Source organism: Heterocephalus glaber, unplaced genomic scaffold (assembly GCF_053883595.1).
Source record: "Heterocephalus glaber isolate CG9 unplaced genomic scaffold, H.glaber_assembly_v1.0 deba00001479, whole genome shotgun sequence".
NCBI classification, from domain to species: Eukaryota; Metazoa; Chordata; class Mammalia; order Rodentia; family Bathyergidae; genus Heterocephalus; species Heterocephalus glaber.
This window is the reverse complement of record NW_028258316.1, coordinates 18673129-18697990: the sequence shown is the minus strand read 5'-3', so window position 1 is coordinate 18697990 and position 24862 is coordinate 18673129. Positions and strand designations below refer to the sequence as shown.

Here is a 24862-nt window from a genome sequence, read left to right as displayed (position 1 = left end):
CATGCTAGAATTTTTTCATCCTCGAATATGTTTCTGCTAAACCATTTCTCAAGGAACTTTCCCCAATTTTACCAAGCAGTATTGATTCTTCCAGCGGAGGAGGGGACCAGTGTGCTTCAACCATGCATTCCTAGCACCATCACGGACAGCAAACAAGTATTTGGTAAATTTTGATGAAATGCACTGATAGTCTTCTCCAGCTCTCTTACAACGGGTAGAGGCTATTGTAGCTGGGGAAAACAACAGTGCTCAATCCTAAAGTCTCCAGAAAGCTTTGGTACCTCTTATCTATTTCTCATTCATTGCTGAAAGGATTACAAATGAGTTAATACCAGCTGGGCATCATGGAAATGTTTAAGGGACCGTCCATTTGGGCTTGTTTTAGAACAACCCAAGTCCTAATGTTCAATGAAATTTTAAAGTGAAGCTAATCTTTTAGGCAAAGTATTTTGTTCTGTTTAGGAAAGTATCCCTATTTTTTATGAAATCTGATTGACAGTACTATTATTGTATGGCCAGTAATTGCATTACCAGAAAGTATATGAGTACTTGGTTCATTTGGACCATGTGTAATTGGGATAAGTGAAATTAAATATAAGTGTTTTAATCTTTTGTCACTCACCCATTCATGTATCCCTTGGCTATTTAATTGGCACCTTCATTCTAGGTACTATGTTGTTAGTTAAAAATAGAGTTGAAAGACTCAAAATTTTTGTTCCCAGAGGTCCTTGTTATCTATTATGTGAGACTGACCCATAAGCAGACAGGAAGAGCCTGTGATGGAAGAAATATGGAAAGTGTGGGAATATAGGGAAGGGCACTTAATCCAAGGAGGGTAGGAATCTGAGAAAGGGGTTAAAATAGAGACTTGCCAAGAGAGATACTAGCTTGAAGAACTAGTGGGGATTACTAAGGCGAAGAAATGGAAAATACATTCCCCACAGAGGAAGACAGCCCTTGTGAGATAGCATGGATAAATGAAATGGAAATGGCTGGTTTGGAAAATTGAAGGAAGAAAACAGTTGTGAAGAGCCTTGTATGGCAAACTAAGGAAACTTATCTTCTCCAATTAAGTGGTCAGGATCTATCAAAAGGCTGTATGTAATGAAGGGGAATGGTAAGATTTGGGGGGGGGGTAGAAAACTTAAGCCAAACCTTAAATTAACCAATTATCCTAAAGTATTCACATTATCTCACATCTCATTTGAAGAACACATTGGCTTATGTTACTTTTTCAGTGACTGTTAATTTTTCATTATATGATCAAGGTCCTTTAAACTGATGAGAGTTGGTATGAAGGCAAGTTTCATGGTATAAATCATATATGAGAAGATATAAGCAACTTAAATTCCTTCTCCCTTTTCTAGCTATGAATTCCAGCTGTTTCTCTCACTTTTTCATCCAAAGTATTCCAGGCACATCATGAATTACCAAAGTTTTGCATCAAGCTAAGTTAATTGGTGTCTCCACATTGTAAGTTGTATTGAAATCTCTAATAAAGAAGACTTCTGCAACCTCTGCATCATCCCAGCATCCTCATTATTAAGAAAAGATATTGTGTCTTCCAGATTGGTTTTATTTTAGTGTCTCTTGGACTATTAGGCTATTTGATCATACCTAGCACCTTTGAACATTGAAGCACATTGAGGAAGTCTAAAAGGTCATCTTATGCCCATTTCATAGGTGGTCAGCCTGGGGCATAAAAAGGTGAAATATCATGTCCAAGATTAACCAGTAATAAGGAGTAGAACAATGTTTGAACTCGGGTGTTTGTTTCTTTGTTTGTTTGTTTCAAAGATAAGAACTCTTAACCTTAGCACTAACTCCAGCTTCTGCCTATACTTTAAGGTGAACTTGTCTTCTTTTCCTTATATTTGGCCTCCCAAGCTTTCCAGTGAGGGCAACAGCCTCCACCTACCACAAGTAGCGTCCTTAGTATACGCCTTGGGAATGCAGGGACATGGCATTGCATCTCAGTGGTCCAGACAGATAAAAGTTGAAAATTAAGTCAATGAGGGGCTGCATCAGCTGTCCACTTGCAGAAAGCTCCTCTACACTGGGCTCTTTGGCTGAGTTCATTTCTTACAAAGGAAAATATACTTTCTCACATGAGAAAACACACCTGAGGAAGACAGACTTTGTTAATTGTGCCAAGCCCTCCCACATCGTATATCTTGGCTGGGTAGAACAGCTTTCTAAATGTGTCACCATGAGTAAGATGATAATCTGAAATGAGGAATTACCTTTTGCTAAGAGATTTTGCGATCAGACTACCTGGTGCAAGCCCACTAGGAGACGGTCCCTATTAGTATCTCAGTTCCTTTTACTTCCCCCAAACCATAATTTAAAGAAAGTCTTCAAAGTTTGTAGAGTGCAAACTCTATTTGCACAGGAGTGTGTACATCAGGGAGGCTGAAGTTTAATCACTCATTCATTCACCAAATAGTTTTGGAAAGTCTGTTAGATTTTCAGATGTGTTGGTGTATACATGCATATAGTCTACACAATACTGCTCTTAGTGGAATATATTATCATCAAAGCCACCTAACTACTATGTGGAAGTCAGGGTGGCAGCAGGATCATTTGACCTTAGGATTGACTTCAAATTCTTTACTTCAACCTGCTCAGCACCTGGCATAAAGCATTCAAGGGGCATCAAGTAAATTGATGTAATGAAAACAAGGCTAGTTTTGTTTTATTGTTGCTGTCTTTGTTTTTCCTGGCTGCACATTTGTATTCTATTCCTTGCCCTGTTCTGTTCAGTGCTTGGGGCACAGGGAGTAGAGAGAGATAGAGAATTCCCCAGACAAAGATTGGCAGATGGAGCTGAAGGGCTCCTGAGACACTAGCAGCAAGAGAAGCCGAATAGCAGAGTCCAAGGATGTTATTTTTAAAAGGGATGCACAATAGCTTTGTCAGCAGAATCTAGAAGAAACCAGACATATTCTTATTCTCAGTCTCTCTCTCTCTGCCTCTCTCCTCTTCTTAACTCTGTCTCTGCCTATCTGTCTACCCATCATCTATCTGCCTGTCTACTCACCTATGCACCTAATTTTCTACCCATGCCTGTCTCCCTCCAATCTCGAGTTCTGCTGATTCTAAGCAGACAGAATTACCTCAGTCTTAAACACAAGAAGAAATTAGCCTTCATGAAAATTCATCCCTAGTTCTTTTTTTGCCCAGGGTGGGGTCTACTCCGAGAAGTATCTTTGCTGAAGAAATGAATTAAGTCCTGTTAGAGAATAGATTTTATATAATCTTACTATAATCTCACTCTATTTGTGTTTATATCAGAGGAGGGAAAAGTGATAACCCCACGATCTTATCATGATGATACTGCACAGAGAGAATCACACTGGTGTAAAAAGGGTCTGTCCTGCTGGGTGTGAAAAGCCAGGCTCAAACTTTCAACTCTGGTTCCAGTTTTCTCTGTATGGCTCAGAGGCAGATACTATACCTCCTCTAGCTCTCAGTTTTCCAGTAGATAAATGGGTAAAGGGGCTGACATTGTCCATGCCATTTCACATAATCACTGTAACAATAGTGGGTAATATTACTGCCTCCACTTTTTTTTTTTTTTTTTTTTTTTGTCTGTGGGTAAGGAAAGTGAAGTTCAGAGGGATTAGGGTATTTCATTTCAGTCCTACACAGCTTATGTGTGGTAGAGATGGGGATGATCCTATCTTTGCCACTTGTCAAAATCCTTACTCTCTGCATTAAGACTAGATATATGGCTGACCACTCTTGGATTGGACATGTGTTTTATTATGTAGGTTGGCCACAGTGATCAAGAGGTCAGAGCTACTGAGAAGCACTGAGCCTGTGTTCTTTCTATGCCTGAACTGCCCTGCATGCTACTGGTCACTGGGGTTCTCAGCTGGCTCAAACCCATCTTTAAATAATTGAATTATAATGGATTGATTTATTCTGGCTCCTTTGATACTATTTCGCTATGTAAACTGTTTGCAGAAATAAACAAAGGATTTTAGAGCTTGGAAGGGACTCAACATTTTGCTGTCCCTGAGTTCAATAATTCTATTTTCAAATAGTCAGCATCATAGAAATTCAAGTCTTATTTCTCCTTGACCTAGGCTCTTTCTAGTTGGGAGAATGTTGCTTGATACTATTTCACAACTTGATTTAATTCAATTATTTAGGAACAAATCGACCCTTTAGAAAAGAGTACTTTTTTTATCTTGATGATTATTTTAGAATGTACAAAGCATGTTTATATTCCTTTCCAATGAGAGGTTTTCCAGGCCGGGACTGTCATGTCCCTCTTACAGTTGGGGATCCAGAGGCTGAGAAGCAAAGTTAGTTTTGCAAAGTTACAGAGTCAAGAGAAAGAGCAGAAATCGAATCAAGTCTCTGGCCTCACAATCTTTGCTCTCTCCAGAGCTCCTCGCTCCTGTTTCCTAGTAAATTGGGGAAGGATGACCTAGATCAAGCAATATCTGCACAGTGATTTACCTGCATTGTGATTTCCCAAGATTATATTACTATTACATGGATATAATTTTTAATTGCACTGCCATCACTTTCAAAGTACACTCTAGCTTGGATATGGTAATGAGACTACCTTTCAAGGAATTCTGAATCTTTCAGGGGAGCTGCAGCATGTAGATCTAATGACAGCATGGTGTGTTAAGTGTTAAGGTGGAGATTTTAATAAAATAGGAATACACATGCAGTACAGAGTAGTTAGCTTTGTCTAGAAAAATTGAGAAAATAGCACAGAAGAGATGGTATTAAAGTTATAAAAAGACGGCAGGGTAATACTTTTCATATGCCCATATGCAGATTTCTACATGTGTTTCTCTGTGCTAAAATACCAAGAAACATGCATAGATCACATCTGCTTGAGACCTATCTGCTCCTAGCCCTTTATTTCTGTGGTTCTTGTCCTTGTAGCTAAGGGAGAATCATTGCATTCAACAATAGCTTTAAACCAAACAGAAACTGTTACTGTAGTTTGAAGTGCATAGGAGCTTGAAAATTTACTTGGTGTTTGGCTGAAACTCCTAAGGTATCTGACAAGTCTTTAGAAGCATGAGACAGAAAAAGGTCTTGTACTCCCAGTACTTTAACCCTTTTCTTTGTTCTGATGACTGGGTCCAGAGAAGGAAAGAGACTTGTCCAATATAACAGAGCAATGAAGTTTCAGAACTGGTACTGAAGCCAGTTCATGCTTTATGCAGAACTGGAATTACCTTTGGAGTTATATGAACCCAAGTTTGGAGCTAGGAGGTTCTATAATGCCAGTAATATACTCAGAGCTGGAAAGTGAAGGCATGGGTTCTGATACCACATCTGACATAAACACACCGTGTGACCTTATTCAAGTTATTACACCTGTGTGCCATCTCAACTTTAAGATTAAAATAGTGATTAAAATAATAGTAATGCCTTCCTCTTGAGGTGGTGAGGCTCACTTGGGGGTAATGAAGGTGGATGTGTTTGTGAACTTTTGTGTATATATGTGGCAAAATACATGCTTAATATTTTAAATTTGTAGTATAACGTTGTCAATTGTAAGCATAATGTTGTGCCGCAGTTATCTAGAGCTTTTCATTATCCATAATTAAACTCTATACCTATTGAACAGGTAGTACTCATTTCCCCTCCTTTCAGAATTTGGAAAGCTTTGTTTCACTTTCTTTATCTATGAGTTTCATGAGTTTAGCTACCTCACCCAGGGGGAACCATGCTGGGTTTGTCCTTCTGTAACTGGCTTATGTCACTTTGCATGGTGCCTTCCAGTTTCATCCATGTCATTGCATCTGACAAGATTTCCTTTTTTTAAGGCTAAAGAATATTCCTTTATGACGAATGAGGATGCGCTCGACAAGGCCGGTGGATTTGGTGGTCCAAACTCATTGTTGCTAATGAGGCCAGAGGCCAAAGAACAAATATTTATCAACTGTCTCCCTCTCTGCCTTTCTCTTGTAGATGAACCCAGCCGGTGCTATTTCCATGATGGAGATGGGGTATGTGAAGAGTTTGAACAAAAGACTAGCATTAAAGACTGTGGTGTTTACACACCCCAGGGATTCCTGGATCAGTGGGCATCTAACGCTTCGGTGTCCCATCAAGACCAGCAGTGCCCCGGCTGGGTCATCATCGGGCAGCCAGCAGCATCACAGGTAAGACGTAAGACCCTAGCTTTGTGTGACACTTCTTGGTGACATTCTGAATCTTTCCTGTGCACCTCAAGGTCCTCATCTCATACGTGATGTCACCGGATGTGGCCACTTGAGCACATCTTTAGCCAGATATAGTGTCAGTATTTACAAAGGGTTACACAGGCAATGGGCAAGGCGGAGGGCCCATCAGCATCATGAGGTAATATCTGTCTTCCCATTTCCCTACCTGTTGTAATTCTTAGGTAGGAAAGAACTGCAGTTGGGATATATCCCTGGAATTCAATAGGGGTAAGAACAAATTCATTTTGGGAAACCTCACTTGTTTTTTTAGAAGTTACCAAGTTGTGTGCTTAATGAATTACTGGTACTTCTACCATGAATTCATTGTGTGGTTGTGCACTAGCCTTCCACCTCTTTGGGGCTCTCTTGCCCATCTTTTAAATAGTGACTAATTGAGTGTGATGATCTCCAAGGACTTCCCCAATTCTACAACGCTGTAACTCATTCCTCAGTCCCCTAATACACTATTTATGTGCCCTGGTTCTCTCCCAGGGGACTAACAACTTAGTTGAGGCAGTGAAGGTTTGGGGGCCACTAGAGCTTGTGTGATTCTAGGGATGGCTGTGCTGTCCCCAGAGCTGCCTTTCCAATTATCCTGCTGAGCAAGCACCTGCCTTCCTCCGAGACTCCCATTTCCCAGAGTCACGGCTCAGTGCTTTCAGTGCCTGGCCCAGCAGCCATTTCTAAGCCCACCCTGCCTGCTGGCCTTGCAGAGGACCCCTGGCTCCTGGACAGTCCTCTTCCATATTGCTTCCTCAATTCAGGTGCAGTGCAGCAGGTCTGGTTTCCAGATGAAAGAGAAATATAATTGTCTGCTGGGGCTCAGTGAAGAATCACTGGGTGCGATATAGGAAAGGACCTCCTCACTTATTAGATTTCTCATGCATTTCATCAGAGCTTCATCTTTTTGATGATGTTTACATTATTAGGTTCTTTATTCATTTGTATTTATTTCTGAACTCCTTGCAGAACGTGGAAAAAAATGAAACATGGTGTTTCCTGTGCCTCTTATGTTTTTTGCCACCTTAGTGAATGAGTTAATGAATGATTACATGAGTAAATGACCAGAATTCTTCTTCTTCCCCTACCACCTCTGCACTCCGTGAACTCATCTGCATGGTTGTACCCATTACCCATCACACTGAACTCTAAGCATTTGTTTGTTCGTCTGGATCCCCCATTAGGCTATCAGTCTTTTGAGAATAGATTCAAGTTTAATTCCTCTTTGTCCCTTCATCTTCAACAAGGGATCTAGATAAGACCAGGTGCTCCAAAAAATGTCAATTTCCTGACTTGAAGAATCACAGGCACACCTACACATACACATGTCGCTACATGCTCAGGCATTGCCTTCCTATTACATAGAATGTTCAGGAATTCCAAATTCAACACTGACATCCAGTTCCTAGTAATGTTTTAAAAAAATCACTCAAACAAGAGTATTAAGAGCCCACTCAGACCCTCCCATGAATGAAAGTTGAGGGAGTAACTGCGTAAAAATCATCCAAAGTGAACAAAAAAGAGAATTTTCCAACCTTTGGATTTGAAAAGAGGCTTCATGGAGCACTTATTCTGATCTTGTGAGGAGAGGGCTGTCAGGAATTATGGGCGATCATCTCTTCCTAAACAAAAATCCAATTAAAAAAATCATTATAAATACTAACTCTTCGATCTACAAAGAGGAGATGAGGAAACAAAATCATCCTATTGAATTATTCATTGTAACCAATTTTATTTTAATGAAATCGACTAGGTTCCATTACTCTGGGCTTGGACATAATCTTTGTTACAAGGAGACTTCAGCTGTAACTAAATTTACCATAATGAGATCAGCTCACTGGAGAATACAGGGTCAGGGGAGGGGATGTGTGCGCTGCCTGGGTGCAGAGGGTGAGGGGCTGGCAGAGGGCAGCCTGGAGGCCACAAGAACAAAAGTCTCCTAAATTCCTCACCAGAAAGCAAATGTCTAGGATTTATTCCCTTACTCCACCCCTAGCATCCTGCACATGCATCCACTCACACACACGTACGAGCACACACTCACATGCATACACAATGGCATGCATACAGATACACAGTCAAACATTTACACATACAGCCTGCATAGTTCAAGGAAATGGCAATTTCGGAAGTTGAAACCTAGCTCCATTCTGACAGCAGAGAGGAAGAATGAAGCGTGACTCTGGACTTTATTACCTGTAAAGTGATTAGAGGCAAATGGTAGTTAATTTTCACCCTGTCAAGGCCTCCAGTGAAGATGTTGATGGTAGGAGAGAAGGAACCGAAGGAACTGGGAGGTCCTCAGAAATTGGGTTTAAGAATCAAATGGAAAGGGGCACCATACGTCTCTTGCCTTCCGCCAATAAGATTCCCTCTCTCTCTCTCTCTCTCTCTCTCTAGCTCTCTCGCTCTCTTGCTCTCTCGCTCTCTCTCTCATTTATACATGTGTGGGCCCCAGAGAATATCAAGTCTAGAGAGTGACCAAAGCAGATAAAAGAGAACAGGGCAAGGACTAACATTATTGAGATGCACCAGCCACTTTCACATGCCTTTGTAGCCAAGGTAAGAATTGTTGTCTGCCTTGGAGAAATTGAGATGCACCATGATTCTGTCCTAGGCCCAGGCAGGAGTGGAGAATCTAAAATTAGAAGGATCTCATGGAACATGACAGGCGTAGATTGGTTATGTGGGGTCACATCCAGGCTTCAGGCTTGGGAAACTTCACTAAGAAGCAAGCAGAGAGTCCTATGTGGAAAGATAGTGTTGGGTGTCATTATGTGGCCCACCTGAGGTGCTTCCATCTTCCTGGAACAGAATCACTCCTGGCATCTTCCATCTTGGGCTGTTCCTACTCCCTGCCACAGTGACTCTGCTCCATGGTCTCTTTTTTTCACTGGGACACTTCTTTAACTATGGGAATGACGAAATGACCATATGGCTCTCATTTCTGCTTTATTTTCCAGTTTGTTCCACTCTCTTTCTTTCTCTTACTTTAAAAATGATAAATGCAAGTACTTTTTTTTTTTTTTGGTACCGAGGATCAAACTTGGGACCTTGTGCTTGCAAGGCAGGCAGCAGTACCACTGAGCTAAATCCCCAGCCCTTAAATGCAGGTACTTATTAGAAGTTTGTGCCTAGCTCTGAGCTACAGCCTGTGAAAGAAACCAAAGAAATATAAAACTCTGCCTGTACCCTAGTCACTATGCAAGTTGTAGATATGACAATTTTTCTATCTCGAAGTCCAGTCTTGTCAGAATAAGTTTGCATCCTCTCGTGACTAGTGGGAATAAGGACTACTTTGTTCCATAGAAGCCCAGAATGCTGGTTAAAACTTCCTTTTTGATTTTGTATAAGACTGCCACCTTTAGGGGCTGGGGATTTAGCTCAGTGGTTCTGCCCCCTGTCTTGCAAGAGCAAGGACCTGAGTTCAATCCCTGGTACCAAAAAAAAAAAAAAAAGACTGCCACTTTTAATGGTTTCCAGTCCCTCTCATCCATTCTTCTCCAACAAGATTCCCAAATTTGGTTAGAGTAAAGCTAACCCTGAACATTGAGTCTCATAGAAAAACATTATCAGAAATATCAAAACTTTCTGGTTTTGCAAATTGGGCTGAACATCCTATAATAACAGACATTCTTTGGATATTTTGGCCATTCACCTTCCTGGCCCAGCTGGAATCAAGAAGTTCCTGAGACAGAAAAAAAAAAATGGAAATAAATGGAAACAATCAAGTTATCTATTTTCTGGGAACCTCAAAAATAGTTTAACTGCTTGCAGTTCTTGTTCTTCTGTCTCCATATTTTGCATTTCTCTAATGCTTTACACCAAAGGCTGCCAAAATGGGATGTAGCTATCCCTCCTTCTTCCCTCACCCCTAACATTTCTACCAAAGCCCATTTTCTCCTCTTCAGACTGGCACCTCCTTTTTTTGCAATGACCTGAAGACGAGATGGAAATGCTAAAACTATCTGGAATTTACAGCACTCTTTTAGGGATTACAGACCTTCAGTCAACCAGCCAGCTTACTTGGTTAATCTTTTGAAGGTAAAATTTAGACTAACCATTTCTGGGGCAGTAGTTTGAAGGCCAAGTAAAGCAAATCTTTTTAAGAATAGGATGTATCCCCAGTGGAATGGAGCAGTAAGCTCACCATCACTATACAGGCTGTATTGCTGATCCTACGGAAGATTCCTACTATAGAAGGCAGGTGAGATCTAGAAACTGCTTCTTTCTTTGTAATGGATTCTCTGACTTTATATTCTATTAACTCACTATTGGGTATATCGGCCTTTTTTCACTTTTCTTTGAATTGCCATTATCTATTCCTTGACATGTCCATAATACTTTCTGTCTCTATTAAAATACAAATGATAACTTGTCTTCTGTTATAATAGTCCATATATTAATTAATCCACTCATGTGATTATATATAATTATATTTCAGTCATGTACTGAGGAATATGAGTGAGAGAGCATGAAATAAAATGAGGTGAAATGAAAATCATACAGATCTGGCTTTGCCTTCTTAATTCCTGTTCTTTCTGGAGAAGCACTGAGTTGCTAGGTCCTTTGGGAACCTTCACATTCTCCTTTGGAAAATGAGAATGATGACATCTATCTAGTGGAGATTAAGGATGTGGAAAAAACACTTAGTTCTGAGTTTTTGCATTTATTGGGTCTTATAAAGGGTATTTTCCTGTCTTGTTTATCTTAGGTCTCTCTGTCACCTTCATCCCAGAGGTAGCCATGGTGACCTACACCGTAGAGAATCTCTGTCAACATTTCATTAAGTTAGGCATAGTTGAGTCAACAAATATTTGCTACATGTTACACCTACAGCAAGCACTTTGAGAAACTTCAAGGAAGTTCTGTTCCTCTTGCTGCCCTCAAATGGCTTTCTATTTTGTTAAGAGGGGTGCATCCAACTAAAAACAGGAGCCAAAGACCCAAGATTGTGAGATCCATAGAGAGTTTCCCTGGGGAGGCAAACCTACAGCTATCATCCCAGCTTAGTCAGGCAACAGGGATGACAGGCAGGGTATTGGCTGGAAAAAAATCTTTTGCCCAATTTCAGAAGGTCCCGGACAAATTATAAAAATAACATTTACCAAGTTCCTCTGGGCTCTGCAGCAAATTCCTTGAATCTTACTAAAGCTACTACTACAGAGATAGGAATCAATGTGCTCATTTCACAGATGAGGACACTGAGGCTCAGAGAGTGGATGACTTGCTATGGGGCTCAGCCCTGGAAGGGCAGAACCAGATGCAGGCCACCGCATCTCTCACAGGAGCCCACTCGCAGGAGGACTAAGTAGCTCTTGCCTGCTTCAAGGACTGATGTGTGAAGACAGCTGAAGAGCTAATGACTTGGTGTCTTTTTTCCCTGAGGTATGCATTTCAAGAATACCACCAAGCAAGTGAGAGTTCTGTCTTGGTTCCCCAGATGCTGCCCCATGGTTTCCACCTGGCTGCTGAGATCTCCAACCCTTTGCCCCCATTTTTTCGGGCTGAGCATTTCCCTCTCCAGAGACTCTTCTAAAATGAGTACAGTATATAGAAATAGATAAGAAACATGGAAAGTGCTTTCAATTTTAAGCTCCAACCCTGCATATAAAACAGATTTCTTAGATTTTCAAATGTATGCCTAATTATTGCAGAAACATGAGAGAGAATAAAAACAAAAAAAAGCACAAATAGGATAATTGTACACTGAAGAAGAAACTGTGTTCAATTTATGGTTTTGTCACAAGCCATGAGCTGTACACAGAAAACCTTGAAATGCTAGTTAGAGAAAATCACAAGATGTGTGCATTCCGTGATGGCCACCACGTCTGAGCCAGGAGAACTCTGGTTGTCTGTCTGTGTCTCCTTCACCTTTGCCCCAGAGCAAGGGGCTATAAGCCACCAGGCTCCCTGGACACGGGTGGGAAATCTTTCCATGAGCACTTACGATGCGGTGTTCAAAGTGTTTGAATGGAGGAATACAGAGAAGGACACTAAGAGATTTCCTGTAGAAGTGATTGCTAGGCTGCAGAATGGGATAGATAGTAAGAGCATGCTGGGGGGGGGGGCGGGGAGAGGGAGAGGAGAGAGAGAGAGAAAATGAAGTCAAGAGAGATGAGCCAGGAAAAGTGATTAAGGGACACCCTGCCAAATCATGGAATTCAGACTCTATCCTGGGGCCTATGGAAGCTTTTCTGAGGTTTTAAGCAGTAGTTAATGCAGTCAGATATTCTTGGAAAAAAAGAGAAGTGGCATCTATTGAGTACCTGCTTATATGCCAGATCGTGTGGGAAGGAACTTGCAACGCATTATTTCCCATATACTTTACAATAATGTTCCTGAAAAGTCTTACTCCTCTCTCAAAATGAAGAAACCAAGAAAGGCCTAGAGAAATGAATTGTCTTACCTATGACACTTTCTTTTACTTTTCTTATACAGTACCTGGCTACTGGCACTACATTATAATAATGTGACTTGAAAATTTTGCATTGACAAGCAATTCCCTAATGCTATGTAAAAATATTATCTCCAAAGGGCAGGGGAAAATCTTGGACACAACAACTAGTGCTGGGTCACTGTTCTAAAGGCTATCTTTTCCTTCCCACCTGCCCTGCCTGCCTGTCTTGCCTTTACCAAAGCATTCAGCTCTTCTTATTAGTGAAATGGGACAACCTTGCCAATGGTGGGGAAGAAGGGGAGGCAAAGGGAACACACTGAAATGTAGGAGCAGATTCCAAATTGTTTTCCCAAATACTCAAGGGATCTTCTTTCTCCTGGTGGTTTGTGAATAATTTTTCAAGAGCACATGTGCAAGTCATCTAAGGAAACAGAACAGAAAGTACCATGGTCTGTTACAGCCTGTCCCATTCCTTTGGGTACCCAAAAAATCCTTCCAGGAGAGTTGAAAACAGAGCCCCCTGAGCTGGTTGCTCTAAGTACCCCCAAAACTTGCCATGGAAACCTTGGGCCTTGAGGGACTTTAAATCTACTGAACCTTACAGGATCCCAGCATTGGAGTCTGACAGGTTCTCCCTACCCTTCCTTCTCTTATTCACTCCTGTAATAGCAGTACAACACTATAAAAATCTAGACACTGTGATTTGCCCTGGGATTCTATCTGAACAACTTTTACTGGTTGGAGTTTTAAAGAAAAATAATGGAGATCAGATAGCAGATCAGCTTGATTTCCAACTCTAGGCCCCATCATTTACTACCTGTGTGATGTGGAGTAAGATCTGCCCTGTAAGGTAAAGGTAGTGACATCTACATGGCAGGTACTTGTCAAGATGAGACAGCTGATTCAGAAATGTAGTTTGCCTTCTGGTAGAAACTGACAGATATTTTTACAGAAATAATCCAATCTTCCTGTGGAGTTTTGGCAAGTAAGGAACAAATCCAATGAGAAACATGTGGATTTTTTTTTTTAAAGAGCAATCTTTGAGGCACAGAAATGCACTGTTGTGGGCAGAGAGACTTAGGTGAATTTCTTGGTCTTACTTTACTTAAAATTTGACTTTGATTAACTTCTCTGATCCTCTTGATCTCCCATCTCTTATGGAATGATTCTAATATTGAGACTCAAAATCAGCAGAATCTTATCGTGAAACCATTCTGTCCAAAGCATCATTGGACATCGAGGTGAACAGTATCACCCCTGCTCTCAAGCAAGACACACTAACTCTTGGGAATGACGGGAAACTGACACCAGTTCTTCTTCTAAGTCAAGACCAATGTTGGCAAGGCTATTAGCAAAGCCCTGTGATACCTGCAGATAACCTTAAAGGGATGCACTTGGAGGAGGAAAGGTGAGCCTAACAGGGAGGCTATCTATGAAATTGTTTTGTTTTTCAGTAGATATTTGGGGAAAATGAAAAGACTGTAGTATGGTCATATTGTTGCATAGAAGAAGCATAAGCTACAGAGCCAGGAAGACCTGGTTTGAGTACTGTTCCTTATCAGCTCTGTGACACCTGGCAAATGACTTGACTTTTCTGAGCCTGAGTTTTTTCATCTGCACAATAGGCCTGCTGTCACTGTGTGGAATGGTCATGAGAATCCCATGCCCTAATGTATGTCAAGTGTAGAGTACATGCCTGTCCCATACAAGGGGAATGATTCACCTCCGTTCATCTTCCTGTGGAAGTGAATTATCCTTGAGTTAATTGTATCTGGAGGAAGAACAAAACTTTGCAAGAGAGGAAAGCAATGGAGGAATGGGCCTTGCATTTGTAAACATTCGCTAAATAAGTACTGATTGATCAGAGAAGGTGCCATGTGGGGCAGTGAGGGCATGGCTTGGAGTGTTAGCTCATTTCTCACTTGCCAGTGGACTCTTGACTTGAAGCCCAAGAGAAAGCAAAGCTTTGTGGTTTGGGGCCGCATCCACTGGCCACATCCACTGGTTCTCTGCAGAGAGCCGACACGCTCTGCCAACCCACTCCTGGCCCATCTAGGAAGATGCCTTTGTTTTTCCTCTTCTCCTGAACCTCACCTATTCTTGTCTCATTGGCTTCATTCTCCACATGCCTCTTTCTTAATCTTAGCTTCAGGACCAGATACTTCCTTTCACCCTGTCATTGGTTCATGATCCCTTAAGACTTTTTTGAATGCCCTTTCTCTCTCTTTCTTTCTTTCTTTTTCTTTCTTTCTTTCTTTCTTTCTTTCTTTCTTTCTTTCTTTCTTTCTTTCTTTCTTTCTTTCTTTCTGTCTCTCCTTCCTTCCTCTTTCTTATTGTTTTGTTTTAAGTAGGGTCACCAGTTTGTGGCCACAGCATGCCCTTTGCTGTGTAATTTAGTTTCATGTTCTGTACCCAAGAAACATGTAAAAAATGTAAACACTGCTCACTCTCTGGAGCTGTAATGCACTTTGGAAGCAAGAGCCAGTCAAGCTTGCTGAGCCCGCTGCTTTGGCGGTATTGAATTTGGTCCCCCAAACCACATGCTCATTTCTCCAGTCTGAAAGTAAACTTTCTCATGCCAGGACCAACGGGTGGGGGATGAGCAGAATTTGAGTTTGCCTGTGCAGAGGATTTTGTTTTGTTTGTGTTCTCTTGTTTGTGTTTGTTTTTCAGTCATCCTACCTCCTACCCTTCCTCATCCTTTTAAAATTAGCCTGGGTGTGTTGTCTGTAGAACCAGATCTTACAAGGCCTTCTGCCTCCCTCTCCACCGTAGGCATGCATTTTTAAAAACTTATCTACTTCTTCAGCCAGACCCAAGCACCAGCAAGTTCTGGATGCATTTGTTCGTGCTTGTTTTGCAGGAAGAAATGGACTCAGAGAGGCCCATGAGGGGCTCCCCTGCTCAGCAGCACAAGTCTGTGTTTAGCAGTCCAATAAAGACTTCCCTGGGCCTCCTGCCTCCCTGGGAACTTTCCCCAAACTGGACCTCTCCATGCAGTTGGTGGAAAGGGACACTTGGCTGATGTCCACATTTTTCTCCTTTCTGGGAAAGAGGCTTCTGGGGAAGGTGTACACTTGGAAAAGATCTGATCTGCCTGCCTATACTGCTTTGAGGAATATGGACACCATCTGGGGGAAGCCCATGTCTGCAGTACAGCCAGATGGCAGCAGGGGGTCCAGGAAGGGAATAGCAATGCAATGCAGTGCAAACTAGCATGCACCAGGGAGCTATGGTCAGGAGTTGTGTTCTGGAGAAGACAGAATTGTGTCATTGTCAAGAGCCCAGCCTCTAGACCAGCTGTGCAGAGAATTTCCTGCGATGATGGAAGTATTCTGCTACTGCACTGTCCTAGCCAGTGGTCTCCACTACTGATGACACTGAGTCTTATGTGGTTCATGAAACTGAGGAACTGAATCTTAAATTTTCATTCATTTAGACTTACACAGCCACATGTCCAGTAGCCTATTGGGCAGAGCAGGTCTAGAGTACATGGCAGCACAGTGCCCTCACATACAGCAAGATCTCAGTCAGATTATTTAGACTCTCTGGGCCTCAATCTCCTAGTAAAGTAGGATAGTTAAAGTAGTATAATTAACTGTGATTGTGAGGATACCATAATATAGTGCATATAAAACTCATAGGACAGTATTAGCATAGAGAGAATGCTCCATAAATTACTCTATCAAATTGAATCCTTATAAATGCTATGAATTTCTTCACATAGTTTATAGATTTACTATTTTACACTGATGATTAAAATAGCTTTATATTACATTTTGATCTGTCAAAGGACATGTTCTTCCTTATTATTGTTCCCAATCAAAAATATACTAAGTATATTTGCACATTGCTAATATGCATGTAATGTATTTTAGGATCCATCTGTCACTATCCATGAAAATTTCTTGGGTTTTAGGGCCGGGGATTTAGCTCAGTGGTTCCAGCACCTGCCTTGCAAGTGCAAGATCCAGAGTTCGATCCTTGATACCAAAAAAAAAAAATTTCTTGGGTTCTATAAAATTAAGTATTTATAACCAACCTGTGGTAACTATGTGCCCATTTCACAGATAGGGAGGCAAAGGTTCACAAAGGGTCCCTACTCTAAGAGGTAGAACACAGGTACTTCCAGTTCCTTCTGGTTCCTAAGCTCATGTATTTTTGACTATTCTGCAGCACCCCTCCCAAGAGTTTTTAAAATGACATTCCTCTTTCCCAGGTTGAGGTGTGATATAATCTTTTCATGATTCAGTGTCTTACATCTTTAAAACCTGCTCCATAAATTCTCACATTCTCATCGGAAGATTTTTTGCCTTTAGAGTACATTCTCTTGTCATTCACAAGAAATAATGGTCTCAGTATTTGCTCACCTGTGAAGCTTTCTGTAGAGTTCTCCATGGCCTATAAGACCTCAAAGCCTTAGCAGGTAAGAATGTGTGTAGTCAGGACCAGGTTTTATTTGCAGCCCATTGCTAAAGGAGCATGTTCCAGGCAGAATTGGTGACTTGTGATCCCCAGATATGCCCTGGGTTTTCCTACCTCCCACTTAGAAACAGCATAATCATTCTCCCACCTCTTTAAACTTTCAAGCTCCTCCAGGATCCAGATTATGGAGCGCCTCTTCCATGTGGCCTCCTTCCACACCTCAGTGCTTGCACGGCCTTCACTCTCATGATTTCTCATAGCATTTCCACACCTATCTACATTTGAAGCACAAGCTGCTCTCTAGCCCTCTAATTTGCGTTACTTTTTTCTTTAAATTTTTGCACCAAATGAAAGGCACGCAACTAAAGCTTTGGGCTCCACTTTCTACCTTTAGAGGCACAGGATCTGTTACATGGAGAATACTTAGTTCTGGCTTTATTGAATAATGCTATTGGGAATAATATCTGCTGACTGATATCTCCTTTATAATTAGATTAAATATACAAATAATATTGATAAGTGTTGTTTTATATTGCCAGGTCGCAAATCCCTGTTAATAGCATGGATGACCAGAGTAGGTAGGGTCTCCTGAAATTGTGTGATTCATCCTTTGAATGCAAATGGGGTAATACACACTGTCTGAATCAGACTAAGAAGAGGCCCTCAAAGCCACCATGACTGACTTCATGTTCTTTCTGCTGGTACCCTGGCTTCCTGATTCTGCCCTCACCTTTAAAACATTAGCTGCCATTGCCAAGCATTTTCCTTGTCACTGTTTCAGGGTCCTTCTTGCTGTGTCTTCCAGCACTTAGCATAGGAGGCTCATGATAAATATACAGTGATAAATCTTTCCTTTGCTTACAACTTTGCCCAGAATGTAGGAAATAGTTTTTAGGAGGCTGGGCCCCAGGATAAAGAATCTACCCTTTTACCACTTCTTATTGTGGGAAAGAATGGGGTCTCAGTGATGTGCCTGTGATTAGCTTCCTACAGAGATGAATGGAAATATTGGAGCTACCATTTTGTCCCTCAAAAGATCTCCAGTGAGGATTCTAGCACAGCAGTGCATAGAGTGATAGGAGAAAGGAAAGGCAGAGGGGAAAATGGAAGAACAGATATAGACTTAAAATGGAAGGGGAAAGAAATAACCACACAATGGTAAAAATGACAACAACAATAACGTAATAGTAATGAGAATAATTGATAATGGCAATGGGAGAAATGTGAATGTCTTTCATGTAAAGACTCTATGTTGTGATCTACATTGCTTTGAAGGCTGGGGATTTAGCTCAGTGGTTCTGCCGCCTGCTCCGCAAGCGCAAGGACCCGAGTTCAATCTCTGGTACCAAAAAACAAAGAAACAAAACATACATTGCTTTGCATATATAGAACTGCCCACCACCCCACGAGTAGCTGCTGAAATTTTCACTAGTTTACAGAGGAATAAATTGAGGCTCACAAGGTCAACTCTACAAATGGCCCAGAGGTGGGGCAGAGCAGTTTTGAATTTGAACTCTGGACTATCACCTTTAGAGCAAAGAAGAAAGAAAGATGAAAGCATGAAAGAAGCAACTGTGAAAGGTGTGTGTCTAGTGTACAGGCTATGTCTAGGCCCTGTGTGTGCAGACTCTGAATTCTTGATCCAGCCCTCCAGAGTAGGAAGTGGAAAAATAGACTTAGGGACAGGTCCAAGGCCATGCAGTCAGTGAACAGCAGAAGCTGAGGTCCCCACTCACCTCCCTTTGACCTGAAAATGTGTCGTGACTTCCGCTGCTCAGTGCAAGGATGAAGAAAATGACAGATATGTGGGGTGGCTGAGGAGTTCACACGGTGAATCTGACGTTGTCCTGTAGTAGTCCCCAGGGACCATAGCTCAGAACAGCTGCTCAAACACTGCCTTGCACAATTGTGTGCTGCCCTGACAGAAGCTGCCGCTGGGGAAGGGATCCCCCCATTCCTCAGAGGACTGTGCTGCTTGGGTGATGCTACATAAGTAGCAATGTCCACTGGACACTTGTTATACAGAGGCCTCCACCTTGCGCATCACAGTCCATCTCTACCTCTGAAATTTGGAGCTGCAGGCCAGAGTAAAATGCCAACTTTTCCTAGGGCATGAAAGTCTTTGTTCAAACTGGAAGAGTAGCAGGACTCTGTGAACTGTGGAAGCAACTCCCATCCTCTTGCTTCTTGCTTAGATCACTGCACTACATTCTTTGGGGTCTCTATTTAAGAGAAACCAAGCTCAAGACAGCCCAGGAAGGCCTTCTTCACAGAGAAGAAAGCCAACCATGCAGTGCTTTCCAACCTTACTCATCAAGGCTGTAGGGGATCAGAAAGTCCTGCAGTCTGCAGTGAAGAGCAGGACCCAGGAGCAAATACACCATGCCCCACCATCCTGACATTCAGCGGGACTCTCCGTAAGTAATGTGACTGCGCTTCATTCCTAACACAGTTTGCAACACACAGATCTTAATTTGGAAAACTGGAGAAGAGGGAGAAGTGGACAGGGGAGGAAACAAAAACAATCCGGAAACTCCTAGTTTTATGAACTTGAGAAAGTCTTGTTCTTTCAGGACACAGATGTTATTAAGTGAAAAATCACCCTTCTGACCTTTCTTGAATAGGCCAGTGTGGTCCAGACTACCTTTAACCAAACTGCTCATCTATTCCTAACCAGGAATAGATGTTGACCAGAAATGTCAGAGCTTGGATGTGACTGTTGTTTTCCCGATTAACCCATGAATATTCAGGGGATCCCAGAGAAAGGCCAAGAAAGGGCAGGAGGCTTCCTAAAGTACCTCCTTTAATCTGAAAGGCTTTGAGATGAGTGGTGGAGATGTCCTATTTTAGTGCTTAGGTCTGGAGTTGACTGTGTTTCCCAATTCCATTCTAGAGCCAGATTAGAGCTAACTGGGCTTTTAGTTTTGGTTGTCGGTGTCTAAATTTCTAATAGGCCATTTTGGTGAGTTCAGATATAGAGCAGATGACACTACCCAGTCCTACTGCAGAATGATGGTTTCTTGGGACTCTGGTCTAGAAATGGAAGTGTTTCAGTGCTCATCATGTTGGTCTGGAACTGACAGTTTCTCCAAGGTCTGAAATAAAATTCACTACATATCCAGATTCTTATCTAGCGCTGGCAGTGCCTCAGAAATTTCATCTATTGCTGACAATAGCTCTGTGTTCCCAACAAGAGTTGAGTGTATATTCTGGGTGAAGCTAAACATGCACTTTTGATCTGATTCAGTCTAAACTGCTTCTGTATCCTGCTCTAGAGTTCCACAAGTTTCAATAATTGCTTTCCATATAGAAGGAGAGATTTGAAAACACAGAAAGTTAGCAACGTATTTTTTTACTAGTATGCTAAGAACTATGTTTCCAGAGCACTCAGCACCTCAAATTTCATCCCTTTGTTTCTGCGAGCGATGTCATCTGAGAAATTGTATTGTCAGAGCTTAGCTGCAGCCTAGTTTTTCTTCTTCTTTGGCCTTCATTTTCAGGTCTTCATCTCCAGAACCCACTTGACAAGAAAATTTTGCGTTTTATACCTGGCCTTCAGGCATTTGATTGCTTCAGCAACTAGCTTGTCCACCACCTTCCTCCAATCTGTACAAAGCTCGAACATAGAACCTACCATGTTTTTCTATGAGTATCTGCTTGCTTAATTCTCTGCCCTCCTGCCCCAATGGGTCTGGGAGCTATTTAAGAAAAGAAATCTTATGTTTACTTATTTTTTCCTTCTGAGAATCCACTTTTCTTCTATTGTAAAGAACCAACAGTATTGCTGAGGGCGGTGGTGCATGCCTGTAATCCCAGCACTCTGAGAAGCTGAGGCAGGAGGATCACATGTTCAAGCCCAGCAATTTAGCAAGACTCGGTCTCAAAAAAATAAAAGGAGCTGGAGACATAGCTCATTGTAAAGGCCCTGGGTTCAATCCTCAGTACACACACACACACACACACACACACACACACACACACACACACAAAACCAAGTCCGTAAGTGCTAAATAAATTTTGCTGACTGAACAAATGAGGAAATGGATGAAGGAGAAATATATGAGAAAGGTTGGAGATTCAGTTGGGAAATAGAAATGAGACCCAGATTCTTCCAACAGAAATCTAGGGCTCCTCTGGAAGCCTGCAGTCCCTTGCCTCTGTCCCTTGAGACTATAAGGGAGGCCCTGCATCCCACACACCCAGCCCCGTAGGCGTCTCACTCTGGAGGCGGCACATGTGCCATGAAGTCACCAGCCTGACCATCTGGCCAGGGATCCCGTGTTCCTCCTCTGCTGCAGGAGATTACGTAAGCTGGACAGCGGCCTCCAGATGTTAGCAGTTTCTGCTCATTTTTTCCTCCCTTTTCAACAACAATAATAATAATTAAAACAAACACAGGCCACATCCCCTACCCGCACCCCTGAAATTGCAAACAGGTGGGCCCAGATACCCTTGCTTCCCTCCCAGGGCCTCATCTCTGGCCCAGCCACCAACCCTCAGCAAGGCTGCCCTGTGCTGAGCCACACTGCTGCCCCGTAGAGTGGACCGCGGCTCCGGGGAGAGAAGATGGCCGTGCCATGAGAAGTCCCTGAGCTGGGCTTTCCCTCTGCTCACCCCCAGCCCCCAAAGCCTTGGCCTCCACCTTAAATGGATGTATTTTGGAGGACTAGGTGGCTTAAGAGATTAGTAATGAGATCCCAAGTCTTTCACTGCTGGGTCAGGAGTTCAGAGGCGGGCCTGGGTGACTGGTGAATGGCATAATTAGGGAACTGGGGAGCAGGCCTGGGGGGCCTGTGAAATGAGCCCGGAGAGGCCTTTCATGGCAGCACTTGTCAGCAGCACAAAAGCCCACCGCCACATCCGACACTAATCACTCTCTCTTGTTAGAGGATTTACTAGCCGGAGGAGCCTGAGCCCCTGCCCATCACCTCCCCAAACGAGTGTCTGGGAATAGATTCAGACCAATGCCTGGCTGTCCTGTCTGTGAAATGGGGAGATAGTGCCAGCCCCAGAGGGTGGAGATGGCAGAACTATCATTTCCTATAGTATAAACTGGGGACCAGCATCATTTTAATTATTCCTGCCCCTGCCACTGTTACTTTTTACTTTCGGCATCTGAAACTGTCCCTTCGGGACAGAAGAGTGGAGTTGATGGAGGTAGAAGCATCTTGATGTTGATATTACCCCTGTCCTCATCTGTACAGTCGTCATTTACACTGGGTGGACCTCAGTTTGCTCATTGTAGGAGGGGCTGGGAGTAGGAGACTGCTTTGGAGTACCACACATGGGCCCAGACTCAGCTGTGCCACCCACTCCTGACAGGTGTAGCCTTGCCTTGCACTCTCTTTCTGACCCTGGCTCTGCATCCCCAAGGTAGATAAGGAGAGTATGGCAACACAGACTTCAAGGGATGTGAGGGTTCTGGACTGCAGCACAGATGCTGGTCCGTAAATGAGGATAAGGAAAGCACTTTGGTTTTGCCACTTCCGTGTCAGCCCTCTGACATAAAGTTGTTCCTTAGAAGGGGTTGAGATTCCCAGTTTGTCCCAAGATCAAAAATCCTGAGCCTCTATCTGCAAAATCAAATAGATAAACACCACCCAGGAATCAGTTAAGGACTATTTGCTCCTAAAGGAAATTTAGTCAGCCTGTAAAAATGTTAGTATTTGAAGAGCAGTGATGTTCTTAAATGATTTCTGTACTCCCTTCCCATTGAAAGTCCAAGTTTTCATCCATGTTCATTTAACCAGGCCATGGGGCTTACACCCTAAATCACAGGATTTCAGATTTGTAGGGAGGTATGGGCCTGGAGGGCATCAGATCTCCAAGGATGGGCAATGTGTGAGGTGTTAGGGATAGATCCTGGGGGAGCAATGAGGCACTAATCAGCCCGGACCTGAGCCCCAAGGCTAGAGAACATCCAATGCCAAGTTCTCTTATCTGAAAATGTGTCCTGGGTGGAAGCTTTGAGATCTGCTGCTATTTCCAAAACTCTGGGAAGGAAGGAGGGAGGGGGGGGGAGCGAGGAGGCATCTCGCACTGTTCCACACTCCCACCCAGCACACAGGAAGTGCTTCTTTGCTTGATTGTCTGCTCATGCCAAATAATAAATCCTGAAATTGAAAGAAAGGCAATTCACCCCTCCCCCTCCTTTCTATCTCTTTAAGGCGGGCATCAAAGGGGAAAGCTGCCCTGGAGGCTTGGGGAAAGTGATAATTGTTTCTAATGGTCGGTGAAAGAAAGCCTAGCTCCACTCCCTCCTCTTTTCCCCCATTGTTATGAAGTGTGTAAAAAGGAGCTCGGAGGAGGGGATTGCAGGAGCGTGTGTGTGTGTGTGTGTGTGTGCGCGCGCGCGCGAGCGAGTGCGCGCACACGTGCGCCCAAGCACTGTGTTGTGTATCTGTTAACCCTTGGTTATCTTTAAAGTTCAGTGGGTCAGTTTGGAATAAGAAGCAGAGGAGGTAAGCAGGGAGAGGCATAGGGATGGAGCGATAGAGCCAGGTAAGAGAGGTTTAGAGTGCTCTGTAGGCAGTGACAGAACCCCAGAGCCTAGAGTTGGAAGATCTGGGTTGTATTCATTCATTATAAGCATTACTGATATAAGATAGGTAAAGTATTATTGCTAGTTTAATCTTTTATCCAACTAGCATTTGCTCCATGCTTCTTTGCTGTTAATACTAAAGATGGAACAGGCAAGACCTGAGTCTGGTCCACAGTGACTTAATACCCAAGTTCAAGCATTGCAGATAGCACTCATGGCTCAGGCCAGATTGGCCAATTGTGAGAGGCTCCCCACAGTGTTTTACTGAGGAGTCAGCGTCTGACACTAAGGGGGAAACATGCAGTGTTGATTATTGATGTCTGTCTTAGCAAAGGGACAGGGGAATGGTCATGCTGGTGCCACAGCTTTGCCTTGCCTGAGCCAGTAGGCTCAAGGGCCATTGCGATTCCTACCTGCCAGTTGTTTTTTTTTTAATCTGGGGATAGGGTTAATAGTAATACCTTTCTCACAGGCTAGTTTTAAGGACATAATGAAATAATGGATTCAAATACGCTCTGTGGTACATTGTATTCATTATAGAAATCATTATGAATACCAGTTTTCATTGTCATTGTCAGATTTATTGCACACCAACCACATGTGGGCCTGGGGTGGTGGATTGTCTGGGAGCAGAGCTTTCCGATGATCAGGGATGAATCCTGGGCTTCCTCGAGCCTTCCTGGCTCCATGTGGTTATTATCATCATCTCAGCACACCGATACAGGCCCATGGAGATCTGGGCTCCTAGGGGTCAGTGCATTGGCATATACAGCTTTGGGAAAACCACATCAGTTTCACAGTGCCTGCATTCAGTCCACTGACCTGCACTGGACTGTGATTTAAAAAAGAGAGATAAATCAGCCACAGCCACTGCCCTTGATGCTTATTGCAGGGACAGACAAGAAACCACAATGTGAATGTCTTATGAAAAAGTTTGAACCAAGCATGTTCAGAGGGCAAGTCATAGGGTGGGAAGACAGCAAGCTTTGAGTCAGACCACCTCGACTGACCAATGCCTTACCAAACCTCACAGTCCTTTTTTCTTGAATGGGGACAAAAATGCTTATTACTCAGACTTACGATGAAGGTGAAATGAAATTACAGCAGGCGGCACTGGTACTGGTAGGCCGACTCTAAGCGTTGGTGCTTGTCATCTGCTTCAGGAGCACAAGAGGAGGGAGCAAAGCTGGGTTTATTTCACTGAGGCCACTCTGTGTCCCAGTGTCCCAGTCCCTTACAGCCATGGCTTAATGGGCTACCTGACTACCTCCTAGCTGACTTCCCCTCCTGCCT

At 42.9% G+C, this 24862-nt stretch overlaps 1 protein-coding gene across 2 annotated transcripts in view; it reads left to right on the top strand.

Annotated features, from left to right (window-relative positions):
* Positions 1-24862, top strand: part of Pappa (pappalysin 1) — a 236695-nt gene that overhangs the window by 135621 nt on the left and 76212 nt on the right. For both annotated transcript variants that reach the window (XM_087183298.1, XM_021262175.2), the window contains one exon: positions 5950-6143. In XM_087183298.1, coding sequence (XP_087039424.1) covers positions 5950-6143 — 194 coding nt within the window. The remainder of the gene's footprint in view (positions 1-5949; positions 6144-24862) is intronic.